The 13,440-nt window shown below is 35.1% G+C and overlaps 1 protein-coding gene across 7 annotated transcripts in view; it reads left to right on the top strand.

Moving 5' to 3' along the window:
* Positions 1-12,662, top strand: part of LOC136825790 (tyrosyl-DNA phosphodiesterase 2-like) — a 46,730-nt gene extending 34,068 nt beyond the window's left edge. For 5 of the 7 annotated variants that reach the window (XM_067082695.1, XM_067082697.1, XM_067082699.1 and 2 more), the window contains 5 exons: positions 234-404; positions 1,399-1,503; positions 5,476-5,634; positions 8,377-8,444; positions 9,183-12,662. In XM_067082695.1, coding sequence (XP_066938796.1) covers positions 234-404; positions 1,399-1,503; positions 5,476-5,634; positions 8,377-8,385 — 444 coding nt within the window. In that variant the 3' untranslated portion in view covers positions 8,386-8,444; positions 9,183-12,662. Of the gene's footprint in view, positions 1-233; positions 405-1,398; positions 1,504-5,475; positions 5,635-8,376; positions 8,451-9,182 lie in introns of all 7 variants that reach the window. The other 2 variants (XM_067082698.1, XM_067082694.1) reach the window with 1 other exon arrangement.
* The last annotated feature ends 778 nt before the right edge of the window (positions 12,663-13,440 follow it).

The raw sequence follows: 13,440 nt of genomic DNA, 5'->3' as shown, positions 1-13,440 counted from the left end.
CTCTCTCCTAACAATTGATTCACAGTGCAACTGCGAGGTTTTCCTCCTGTTACACCTTTCGAGCCTCTTTACTGTCAATTTCCCTTTCAGTGCTGAATGACCTCATAGGTCCCAGAGTTTGGCCTTTGGCCTAAATTCTATGTTCAGTTCAGTTCAATACATTTTATAGATTTTTATCAGGTTTTGTAAATCATTTCCTTACAAGTGTAACATTTCTGAGTGTTTTTTTGCAGGCACAAATCGATACTGTGAAGCTCAGCTTATTAAATACTCACTTGGAAAGTATGAGAGAATATTCAGCAAAAAGGAAAGAACAAATGAAAATCTGTTTTGATAAGATGAAATCATCTCCATCAAGTGTGACTACCATTTTTGGTGGGGATTTAAATGCAAGAGATTATGAGGTGAGTTGGTGTAAGAGTAACTGACAGTATGATTTTTGTGTGCTTATTGGTATTGCCTATTTCTTAAAAGTTTCTAGTGAAGTGTAAATTTTCTAGTGAAGTGACAGATTTAAATAGTCAGTTTGGTTTAATGTACAGTACAAAGCCTAGAGCTAGGCTGGCTAGGAAATTACATGAAGGGTTGGAAAAACACAATAATTTGAGCTACCTTTTATTGAGAAGTGAAAACTGGTAAGATTTATAGAGTGATATTGATTGAAGATAAAGTTGTATTATGATAAAAATGAGTGAAAGAGATATTGTATTTATAGCAATTTTTCCAAGGTGCTAGGTTGCTCATGGTTATGCAGCGTTTTCAGTTCCAAACTTCCCTAAGTCTGAATCTTTTCAGTAACAGGGATTTTATTATATTGACCTGATGCAGAGTTGCTTAACATCACTGAACTGTAGACCAGTCCATAGCAAATGTTTCATTATAGCACTTGTTGGTAGTCACTCATCCAGGTATTGTTCTTACTGTATAGTACTGTTGTTCACTAATTTGAAGATCTGCAGTATAGCAGACATACTGCTGCCGTTAACAATCTAATAAGATGCTAAATGTGATTTGCTTCGTGATCCAATTTTATTGAAGACACATACTTGTTTCTTCCACTATGGAGGGGGAAATTTTCATCTGTAATAAGGCGATAAGCCAATTTTCTTTATCTTGAGAACCTCACATCTCTTATGAGACAGACCCATTGGTTCCTTTTATACTCACATTTTTATTTGTTCATATTTCTTGCTTATTTTTGGTCCAGCTTTAGGGGCTTTCAGAATCCGCTGGCATTACGTGAGGTTAACATGAAACCATCTTGTAAATATTTCACCAATTGATATATTATAAGAATTCTTCAAATTATTTTAAATATCGTATTTATTTATAAATATATAACAACTTGCCATGTGGTTAATGTAATGATTACAACAGTTATTGTGCTTGTCCTCACAGGTGGATGCAACAAAAGGTCCAATTATCTTGGATTTGTGGGAGGTCTGTGGCGGAAGACCTGCCAGTTGTTGGACGTGGAACATGGCTGAAAATACAAACAAGCAGGTAATTAACCCTTAAAAGCCGACTGGACGTATCATACGTCGACTAAAATTGTCTGTTGGGTGCCGAGTGGACGTACCGTACGTCAACTACAAAAAATTTCAACCTTCGGTCAACTTTGACTCGACTGAAATGGGCGAAAAACGCAATTGTAAGCTAAAACTCTTACATTCTAATAATATTCAATCATTTACCTTCATTTTGCAACAAATTGGAAGTCTCTAGCACAATATTTCGATTTATGGTGAATTTTTGAAAAAAACTTTTTCCTTACGTCCTCGCGGTAACTCGGCCAAAAATTTCAGAAATTCTTTCGTCATTTTGTCGTAATTTTTGCACCGTTTTATATTAGCCGTTACATAAAGTTTTATATATGAAAATGTGCGCAATTTCATGTAAAATACAATAAAAAAACAACCCATGGTTGTAGCTTTTATCAGTTTGGAAATATTTTCATATAAATCACGATAACTGCCAAAATTTCAACCTTCAGTCAACTTTGACTCGACCAAAATGGTCGAAAAATGCAATTGTAAGCTAAAACTCTTACATTCTAGTAATATTCAATCATTTACCTTCATTTTGCAACAAATTGGAAGTCTCTAGCACAATATTTCGATTTATGGTGAATTTTTGAAAAACCTTTTCCATACGTCCAGCCAGAAATTCTTTTTCATCACGTTGTCGTAAACGTTTGCACCGTTTTATATTAGTCGTTACATAAAGTTTTATATATGGAAATGTGCGAAATTTCATGTAGAATACAACAGAAAATAACTCATGGTTGTAGCTTTTATCAGTTTGGAAATATTTTCATATAAATCACGATAACTGCCAAAATTTCAACCTTCGGTCAACTTTAACTCAACAGAAATGGTAAAAAAACGTAATTATAAGCTAAAGCTCTTACATTCTAGTAATATTCAATCATGTACCTTCATTTTGCAACAAACTGGAAGTCTCTAGCACAGTATTTTGATTTATGGTGAATTTCTGAAAAAAAAAAAAACTTTTTCCTTAAGTCTGCGTGCGGTAACTCGGCCGAACATCTCGGAAGTTCTTTCGTCACGTTGTCATAATGTTTGCATCGTTTTACATTAGTCATTACATAAACTTTTATATATGAAAATGTGCGAAATTTCATGTAGAATACAACAGAAAATAACTCATGGTTGTAGCTTTTATAATTTTTTAAATATTTTCACATAAATGACGAAAACTGCCAAAATTTCAACCTTTGGTCAACTTTACCTCGACCAAAATGGTCGAAAAACGCAATTGTAAGCTAAAACTCTTACATTCTAGTAATATTCAATCATTTACCTTCATTTTGCAACAAACTGGAAGTCTCTAGCACAATATTTCGATTTATGGTGAATTTTTAAAAAAAACTTTCCTTACGTCTGCTCGGTAACTCGGCCGAACATCTCAGAAATTCTTTCGTCACGTTGTCGTAATGTTTGCACCATTTTATATTAGTCGTTACATAAACTTTTATATATGAAAATTTGCGCAATTTCATGTAGAATACAACAGAAAATAACTCATGGTTGTAGCTTTTATCAGTTTTGAAATATTTTCATATAAATCACGATAAATAGAAAAAATTCGACCTTCGGTCAACTTTAACTCGACCGAAATGGTCGAAAAATGCAACTGTAAGCTAAAACACTTACAGTCTAGTAATATTCAATCAATTAGCTTCATTTTTCAACAAATGGGAAGTCTCTAGCACAATATTTCGATTTAGGTGAATTTTTGAAAAAACTTTTTTTTTTTACATCCGCGCGTTACGAATTCATGCATCATTTTGTGATAATATTTTCTCTGTGTTGCTTTTATCGTTTTACAATTTGTTATATACCAAAATAATCGCAATTTAGTGTACAATACAAAAAAAAAAAAATAACCCGTTAACTTTAACCGTTTTGCTCACAGCGCAATTTGTATACAATTATATATGAAAATTTTTTTTTGCTCTGTCATATATTTCAATATTTATATATGATAATGATATTTTTTTAATTTCTGATGGTTGCATACTAAACTTCAGGCAATGACAAGAAAAAGGAGCCAAAATGAACTCTTAATCTTAAAAACTAAGCGTGCTGTGATTTTTTTGAAAAACTTTTTCCGCTTCGGCGCTAACTCCCGAACGCCGCCGGCATACGGGAGACGTTTTTGTAAATAAAGGCTCGGCGTTAGAGGGTTAAGATGTTTCATTACAATTTCAGTAGTAATTTTTAACATTGAATTTGGCTTAATATCTTTAATAAATAATAATTGGCATGGCTTAATATCTTTAATAAATGGTTGACATGTAGGTTTTACTTTCTTTGTTTACTCTTGTTTGGTTCTATTCAAAACGTTATACATAATGATCAAATGAAAATTAATGTGATTACTCTCATTCTGGAAATCAGAAGCAAAATTATGAAGTCCCAAAAAAGTTCCGAGAGCGGCACTTTTTCATTTGAGTAAAAGATGGATAAATTTACGTATAGTTATTATTGTATGATGTATAAAATCTATTTAACCTTATATTTTAATTTTTAAATTTTTGAAAATTTAATCTTACATATGATTTTTTAGACTGTCTATGGAATCATTCGTTTACATGGAAATGAGATATTACCATTTCTGTTCCTCCATAATAGCAAGGATTTTTGTTTTCCATTACCTGGTTACAGTTACCTCAAAGAGACTCCTCTGTTGAGTGGGCAACTTGCCCAATATATTGGGCAAGAGTTTTTGACCACCTGCCGTGAACTGTGGCTTGCTAGTGATCCAGTAACTGACTGGGCCATGAAATAAGCTCACAAATACCCACCAAAGAAATTAAACTGTCCAAATATAGGTAACAAAAAAATTATATTTATATGCGTTTTGGTTGTTGGCGGAGCTTGTAATCCAACTTGGTTACCCCATGTACAGGGTATTCTATGATTTCAAGGTATTTGTCAGTTTCTGTGTATTCTGTGGCTTCTGTATATGTAGTTGCTCCAGTTCTCCTGTGGTGTATTTTGCTGCCTCAGTTCCTTCTGCCACCCTTTTGTACTCTGCTGCACTAGTGTCCTTACCTTTAGGAGCTGCAGAACCGTCGATCTCCATATCTCAGTGGTCTTCCATTTTGTCCATGTTGATAGTTCCACATTTGGGTTCTGAGGTTCTCTGCAGTGGCTTCTTGAAGAAAGGAGTTGAAGAAGCTCCTGTTATCTCTAGAGAAGCTGGTTCCTCACAGTAACTTCCACATTCATTCCCTCCAGCTGTAGTTGGTTTTATGTTGGAAGACAACACTGTAAAAGGTGAATCTTCTTGGGGCCTTTTTGAGTAAAAATCTATGTAATGTTGTGTATAAATAGAGTTTTTTCTAGGAACACTACTTTTACTCCAAGTGACAGCTGCCTGACCTCACTGCGTGATGCAGACCACACAATTGGAGATCCAGTTGGCCACCAGAGAACCTGAGGAAACAAGATACACTGGTACCATCTATCAAGGGGAGTGTTGTTTCTTCTTTCCGTTGGTTCTGGAGTGTCTGGGATTCACGCAGACTCATGAATAGACTGTAAAAAGTGATGGGTTTGAATAGAAAAGATTTTTTTTGTATTCTTAGGGTTTGTTTAGATAAAATTTATTTTAAGAAATTTTTATATATATTTTTCAAAGGAAGTACTGTGTCAAGATTACTTTCAGGTTAGTTTTCAATGCTACTTGTGTGAGTGGCCTTTTTGTCTTTTTTTCTTTTATGTAAAGTTATGTTTACAATATATTGTTGAAGATTTCTTGTTTTTTTTAAAGGTCATTTGACATTCTCCTGCAGGTACTGTGCTCCAAGCATCATCTTTCTCTTAATGGTTTTTGTTCTTCAGAAATTCTCTGAATGAAAAAAATGTTTGAAGTCCGCAGATTTTATTTGTTAATGAGTAGTATATTCTGCATCACATTTTCTGTAATAAATATTTGTTTTAACAGATACCAAGTAAACCCAAGTGTAGATTTGATAGACTGTACATAAAAAAGTCATCACTTGCTCACATCATCCCAGATGAATTTAGACTAATCGGAAAGGAAAAGGTACCAGGGATGCCATGTTTTCCCTCAGATCATTGGGGCATCTTCGTCCGTTTCAAGGTACAGTACTGTGTTGCTGTGTATCCTATTAGCTGTGCAAATGCTATAAAATCCTCTTGTAACTTTAATAATGTAACTGTTTGCCTGTTTCTTACTCTGTAAGTATTAGCATTATCAGTATTTTTTAGGAAAGACACAGGTTTCATTAAAGGTGATGGTTGCATCAGCCATGTTCATTTTGTCCTGAACATTTTCTGTTTGTGTTATTTTTCTATTTGCTTCATGTCAAAGAATTATGGCCATGACAAAGCCCATAAGCTGGTCAGTTTACTATCTGTCCCAGATAAGTATGGCCTCAACACACTGCTGAGTTCTTGGAGAGTGTCAGGGACTCCCCTGAAGGAAGATGTGATTGCTTCTCTGGATACTGAGTCTCTATTCCCCAATGTAACTGGACGAAAAGCTATAAGCTTCATCCTTAGATATGGTCTGTTGTGGTAACCCCTGAACTTACCATACCTAAAGGGCTACCATACCTAAACATGCCCTCAGGCCATTTTCATCCCTCAGAGGAGCTGTGTACATACCCAAAAGGTGTTGCCATGGGATCCCCACTCATGGTCTCATTTGCCCGATTTAAGTGCTGGCCACCTACACCATGGATAAGGCATATTGACATTATCTTCTTATGGACAGGTGTTGAAGGTAATATGAATTAACTTCAATAAACCTGTGGAAAATGTAGCAACCTCTTTTACCTAGGAATTCAGTGTTGGAGGGAAGCTCTCCATCCTTGATGTCCTGGTCACACAGACCAATAGTGGCATTGAGAAGAAAGTTGTACTAAAAATATGAACTCGGCTCTTTGTATTAATGGGTATATTTAGTGCTCAGAATGGTATAAGTGCGCCATCAAAAGTGCCTACGTTCCATGAATAATTACTCATTATTCCTTAACAGCATGCTGCCTGTAAGGAACTCGAACTAACTGCCCAGGAATTGGTCAATAATGGATATTCAGACAAAGAAAATAACAGGGCAGTTAAGGCCTTTGATAAGTGGTACACCCCACCGTCACCAGTAAGTCTCCGATCATGTTCTACTATCAAGTTCACATGGACACTAAGTACCAGAAGGATGAACATGCACATAGCATCATAAAGGGACACTTAGCACTTTCTGACCATAATTATATTGTTAAAATCATAATTTAATGCAAGTCTGTGAAGATATCAGGCCTCTTGATGAGAAATAACTTAGTCCCACTCATGCATTATGCCTTCAGAAAAGGAATGAGGTGTACCAATTCCAGTGCGCTTTCCTTGGTAACCTTATGCCTACATTGGTATGATTATGATGCACCTTTCCACAAGGTCTTATTGCCATGTTCAAGTGAATGTCATTAGAAAATACTATCAAGAGCAACACAGTATTAATTTGGCTTGACAGAGAGAGAGAATTGTGTCATTTGTAAAAATCATTGATAGTCCCTCTGGTGACAGCTTTTGCACGTCTTCAAGTTGCTACATTCACTGTATTTCAATATATTTACTGCAATTCAATCCCACCATCAGTGTCACATAGAAGTTCCTCTTCACCCCCGTCAGAAAACCTCCTTTGTAACCAACTGCTCGGACTAGTGACACCGCCTCTAATTTTGGCCATGCCTGGCAAGAGTGATGTCCCCCAGAACCATGCCTCATGATACTCTAAATACCAAGGAAACCTTGAGTTGGCATTCAGGGCCTCAGCAGCTGTGACTTGTAACCAGTGACCAGATCATTGCATCAATGACTTCTAACCAGGGACCAGATCATTGCATCAACCAACAACCAGTATGCACATGTTAATTAAGTACCACATTGGTGGCCTCGAGCATTGCATAAATTTGACTCATAACCCCTATTGTATTTAGTCATTTCCCCACATTCACTGTGATCATGCCCTACAACGATAATATGAGACATCGTCATCATATATTTTTCATTTGATTTTACTTTGTACTGTGTGTTCTATAAATAAAAAGAAATTATATGTACTCACAATTTTGTCTAGAACCTCCCTGAAGGGAAGCTTGCTTGTAAATCTCAGGTAACTTGTCTTATTCATTGTCCCACAGAAAAGGGAATTATTGAAGTTGAAAAAGTTCACTCAAAAACAAACATAGCTGATGCAGCCATAGCTCTTAGTATTTAGTATTATCGAGAATCATAGTGATTGGTATATACCTGTAAAATTGTATCAGAAATCAGTATAAAGAGGAATGGAATGTGGAATAACATCACATACAGCAGTCAGAGATCTAATAAAGGTTACAGTATGAAGTAAGATTTCTCACACTAACATAAGACATATTCCATGAAGACTTTCTTATCCTTGTTACTAATATGAGTTATAATGAAGTTATTGCATGAAGGACGGTAATCCTATGCTGTGCATGTAAGTTTTTAACTATTAAATACAGTCTATGTTTAAGTTTTTAACTTAAGATACAGTCTATGTCAATGTCCAAACTTTAAACCAATAGCAAATGTCAGATTTTGAAAATTAATGAATTAACAGTATTTTGTCAGAATGTTCTTCATTTTTGACTGACTTTTATCAAATTTTGGAAACTGTAGTTCATTAAAGGAAATTTAAAATTTAGCATTAATAACAATCCCTTTAGTTCAGCCCTGTAGGAATTAGTGTTTATACTCGGTATTCTGGTTAAACTATGTAATGATGTTATTGTAGTAATAAGAATAATAAGTAGTAAACTGAAGGTTACTTTTTATAACTGGCATATTGTCTTTTGTGTAGGTTTTGTGATAAAGGTTGCTGTCACCTGATTTTAGTGATTCGTCAGAAGATATTGGAACAAGTTTCAGGTAAAGGTAAGGTAGGGTTTAATGTTGAAATTAAATTGCATTGGCATTTTGGTTATCTTCTTTTACAATACTGTAATATTATAGTAGCAGAAGGTAACATGTAATTTTTTTAGTATGCAATGTCATAAGTTTATTATACGATCTTTATTGTAGGGGAAACCTCACTTAGTACAGTATATTGAAACCAAACCCAAAAATATTTTTTTTCATACAGTACTGAATAATGAAATGGCCTTAAAATTAGTGGCAAAAGTTGATTTGTTTTTTATTATAGTACAGTATTATATTCCTCAGGCACAGCTTGGATGTTGATGCACCTTGTATGTAGATATTGCTTCAGATGGTAAATCAGTTATAGGATTATAGAGAATTTTCAGGATTTTACTATCTTTAAAGAAATTTCTAATAACCCCTGTAACTGACTGTATGTAAATAACTTTCTGGTTAACTTTCCTAAAGTATTGGAAACGTCATCATAAACCTTTTTATGTCAGTGTTTCCCTCTGAAGGGTTAGACTAGCAATAAGCGACCTCCACTCTCTTCTGTCCTGTGTACTTTCTGCTGGAACTTTTATTTGGTTTAAGTGATCATGTCACTTTTTTCATAATTTCCTGGGCCTTCCTATAGGTCTTTGTCAGTTACCTTTATATATCTACTGCTTATCTAACTGTTTCTACATCCCTTCTAATCATAAGGCCAAACTCTTGCAGTCTTTGAGATCCTATTCTGTTTTCCAGCTGAGGTCACCAGATGTCTTCTCCAGCCCTTCGTCGTACACAATGCTCTCTTTCTGCTGCACTTGGGTTTTTATCACAGTATGGCACACCTTTTTAAAATGTCCTTTCTTTTTTTTTATTGTCCATGTTAAATCTTTTGTGTTGGGTAGTGCAGTTTTTTATTTAGACCTAGCATTAAAACTGCCTTAAAACCTTGTAGTTTCCGGATCATTGCTTCTTTTAGATGTAACGTATATTGATTACTGGTAAATGTAACTATTTTTTTGATAAATGACAAGCATTTGATGAATTAATTGTAGTTTTCACTTGCAAAGATGATCTATTTATAATATTGCAACTTTATTGTAACAGAATTTATTTCATAGGTGAATTATAGTAAAGTAGTTCACTGAGACCACCGAGTCTCACAGGACTCAACTTAGAAGGTGAAAACAGGTAAATGTATTGCAGATTGTATTGTAGAGAATGAAACAGCACTATTTCAAGTGGCATTTGTGATCCTGTTGTGACAATGAATTTCAAGATGGGTTTTATTTCTCATAGGTATGGTTGTCTCTGCTGTTGAAATTTTTAAAGTTTGCAGAGGTGAAGGAAAGCATACTTATTGATAGGCCTGAATTCTCAAATGTGAGATTTTGTTTAGTAGTTGTACTGTGTGGTGGATCATCGAGATGGTGCTAATATCTTTTGGTATAAGTGGTACTCACTAGTGCATTCTATGTGAGGTGTAACATTGAGGGTAACATTGCATATGCTGTGATATGAGGACTTACGAAATTGTAGTGATAAAGTTTGAAATTTGATTCATTTGATTTAGTTTAGTTATTCTTAACATGTTGGGTTGTGTGCTGCTCTGTTCACTGTAACCTTACACGTAGAAGAGCAAGAAAGGTGATATTAGGCAAAGGAGGTCTGTAAATTCAAAGAAAATACGAGTTTTACTGTGATGTCAACCTCTAAAACTTTCAGACTTTTCCGACTAAACATAGGCAGTTATAAAAGTTTTAAGGAATTTATTCTTTAAAATGTAATATTTTTTACTTTGTCAATTCAGTATATTGTTATTTTTCCCTCTTGGTAATGTTTTCTAACACAAAACAGAGCAACAGAGCAAATTTTAATTTTAAGTTTGTCTTTACCGAGTTGCTGTTGTCTAAAACTGTTACACCTCTTAGATTTCCAGTCTCAGAAAATATTTTCAAGAATGAAAATCTGAGAGGTGTAGCAGTTCAGGTTAGGTGCTAGAGATTCATTTTTGAAATTTTGTTTTAACACAGAAGCTTATAGGATTAGCTACCTCAGTGCCTTACTTAAGTCTAGTTTTGACAAAAACATGGGCCTAAACTCAGAGGGAAGTGTAGTTCTTCAACCTTTTGAAGGACAGAATGCTTTAGGAGTGAGGAGCAATGGAACCTTGAAGTCCAAAGCTTGGCAGTAGGAAGAACAAAGCACTAAACTGTACAGGCTCAAGTTATTGATGCAAACAGTGCAAATGATGGAAGAAACCTCACATCAAACAATCCTTTACAATCTACCATTCAAACTTCACCCTTATGTTTACATCTTGTGTTCTCCATTGTATGATACCCTGGCCTTCCTACCTTCATGGAATGATTTTACCATGTTTCAAAGTTTACCCAGTATATAATAGTGTCCTTTTCTTACCTTGTCGAAAGCTTTCACAAGGTCTACCATTTTAACGTATAAGTGGAGAGACATTCCATGCCATTTTTCTTATTAAATACCACATTTACTTGATAGATTTAAATCTCCAAGTGATTTTACTTTCTGCATTAAAAAATGAGGTCTTGGAGTAATTGTAATTATATTTGGAATCTTTATTCTTGTAGACTTGCACAAAAATAGTGTAGAGCCTCTGAAATCTAGCGAGACATTCTTTTCTTCAGCAGAGTTAAATTATCACATAAAACGTCATTAGTTATGACTAATTTAAAAATTAAACTTCAGAAGGCAATCTGTCTATTCCAGCGTATTTATTATTGGAAATTTTGTAGACTGTTACCTTGGCTATATTTAAAGTAACCATGTAGGATTTACCTACCTTTTCAAACTGAACATGTCTTGCATAACAGCATGGTCAGTTTCAGAAAATACCATATGATAATACACGGTCCTCTTTGTCATGATTATGGTTTCCCCTCAAGAAAACTGTCTATGTTTAGAGCAGCAATTGTTTTTTCATTCTATTATACATTCACTTCTTTGTAATGGGTATCACTTACATTATGCCATGTGTGGCATACTGTAGATCTGTTTAGATGGTGCTCAAGTCTCTTTGCTTTGTCCCTTCAGCTACAGAGCTTTATGGCTTTCTCTTCACAGTTCCTATTCTCTCCTCTCCTAGCAGTCCAGATTCTCACTTTTTAGTCAAAAACAAACCCTCTGGATGAGCTCTTGTCAGTCTGTAAATGTGATGTAGTGGCCTCATTAATAGCGTATGTTTTCTTAAACAGTACCTTTGTGAACTGCGAGTAACACCAAGAGAGACGGTTTAAGGAGTAGCTTTGCTGTGTTAGAAGAAACAGTAGAGGTAGAATAGTTCATCAATAAAGCAATAGAGAACTCAGGAGCTAACACATAAGGTATTTTGAAGTCCTGCAGAATGGATGGCCAAACATCCGAGTTAGGAAGAAGGGTCCTCAATAGATCTTGCCTTATTGAATTTATTTTTTGATGCAGCTTAACAACATAAGTCCCCCATAGAACGTGCTCAATAAGATATTTTTTTTTAAATGTGAGGTGATTTTTAGAAGGCATAAAAGAAATGGGAGTGGCAGCAGGAGGAGGGGGTGGGAAGTGAATTACTTTTCTCTCAGCTGGATGGCTGAGGATCAGGTGTTTTTGGTAAGTTGGGTGTGGCTATACCATGTGTGCATATTTCTTTTCTGTGGGAGTGTTTTCCTAATATATATAAGTCGTGTTACACAAGCAATCTTGTCTGTCAGCCTGTGTCAGTCACAATCATCATTGTCTGTCTGTCTGCCACTGTCACAAGCATAAAAATAGAGAGCGAGTGGAATGAACTTAACTATCAGTTGAAAGTTTGTCTTTATTTGTGTGTGATGTATGAAACTGAATTTGATATACTTTTATCAGACATATCAAAGGAGAGGCTGTAATTATTGCATAAACTAGTTTTCATTCTTGGTTTTCTGAATTAGTGCACTACATGTATTGAAATTCATAGCAGGAATGTTTGTTACTTTTTCTTGTGTGTTTACAATATAAGTTAATAATAATGGTAGATGAGACCCTTTCTTTTATATTGGTAAAAACCTCTCTTAATCATCAGAGGGAAGAAAACTGCATCAAAATTGTACTGTATATAGTCTGTTTCCTACCAACTAACAACAGCCCTTTGTTGGCTGAGTCGGTTGAGCTTCAGACTGTCACTCGATGGGCTGGAGTTCAATTCCCCCGGCCGGCTGATGAAGAGTTAGAGGAATTTATTTCTGGTGATAGAAATTCATTTCTCGCTATAATGTGGTTCGGATTCCACAATAAGTTGTAGGTCCCGTTGCTAAGTAACCAGTGGTTCTTAGCCACGTAAATAAGTCTAATCCTTCGGCCAGCCCTAGGAGAGCTGTTAATCAGCTCAGTGGTCTGGTAAAACTAAGGTATATACTTAACCAACTAACAACAAGGACAGTACACTAGTCCTCTTTAAGCCTAAGGGATTCAGGTGTATTGTTACCAACATATTAAGGTTTATTACAAAAGAAAAGGGTCTAACTTCATCTTTGTTAATTGTGATTGTTCACTGTAGTCTTATAGTGATACTGTAATGATAATATTGTATCTGTATATCCAAACCTGTTGAGCATAAGTAGCCACATGATATTGGGAATTCATCAGTCTAGGGGTGTTGTGAATTCATTGAAAGTTTTAAAAACTGAAACGAGATTTTAGATTAGTGAGTTGTATAAATTATACTACTAGGAAGTCTTAGGATATCAGAATCTAGGCATAATGAAGAGTGATTTTAATCCAAGGTTATACTTTTCATTTACTGACTGTAATGCTGTGCAGTGTTTTATTCGTGAACAAACCAGTTTATTAATAAGCTCCTAACTTAACTAAGTAGCCTTGTTACCGGTCTAGATAAAGAGACCAAACTGAAGTCTCATTGAAAACAAGTAATGCAGCAGTTCATGTAGTAGATAAGACTTATATCCTTGGGGAGCCTCCTATCTCTCTGTCGTCTTTCTTTTCTTTGATAGGTTTTATGATGGTTGCA

The sequence above is a fragment of the Macrobrachium rosenbergii genome, chromosome 39 (genome assembly GCF_040412425.1).
Source record: "Macrobrachium rosenbergii isolate ZJJX-2024 chromosome 39, ASM4041242v1, whole genome shotgun sequence".
In the NCBI taxonomy this organism is placed as follows: domain Eukaryota; kingdom Metazoa; phylum Arthropoda; class Malacostraca; order Decapoda; family Palaemonidae; genus Macrobrachium; species Macrobrachium rosenbergii.
Note: the sequence above shows the minus strand (reverse complement) of the source record. Positions and strands in the feature narration are given on the sequence as shown.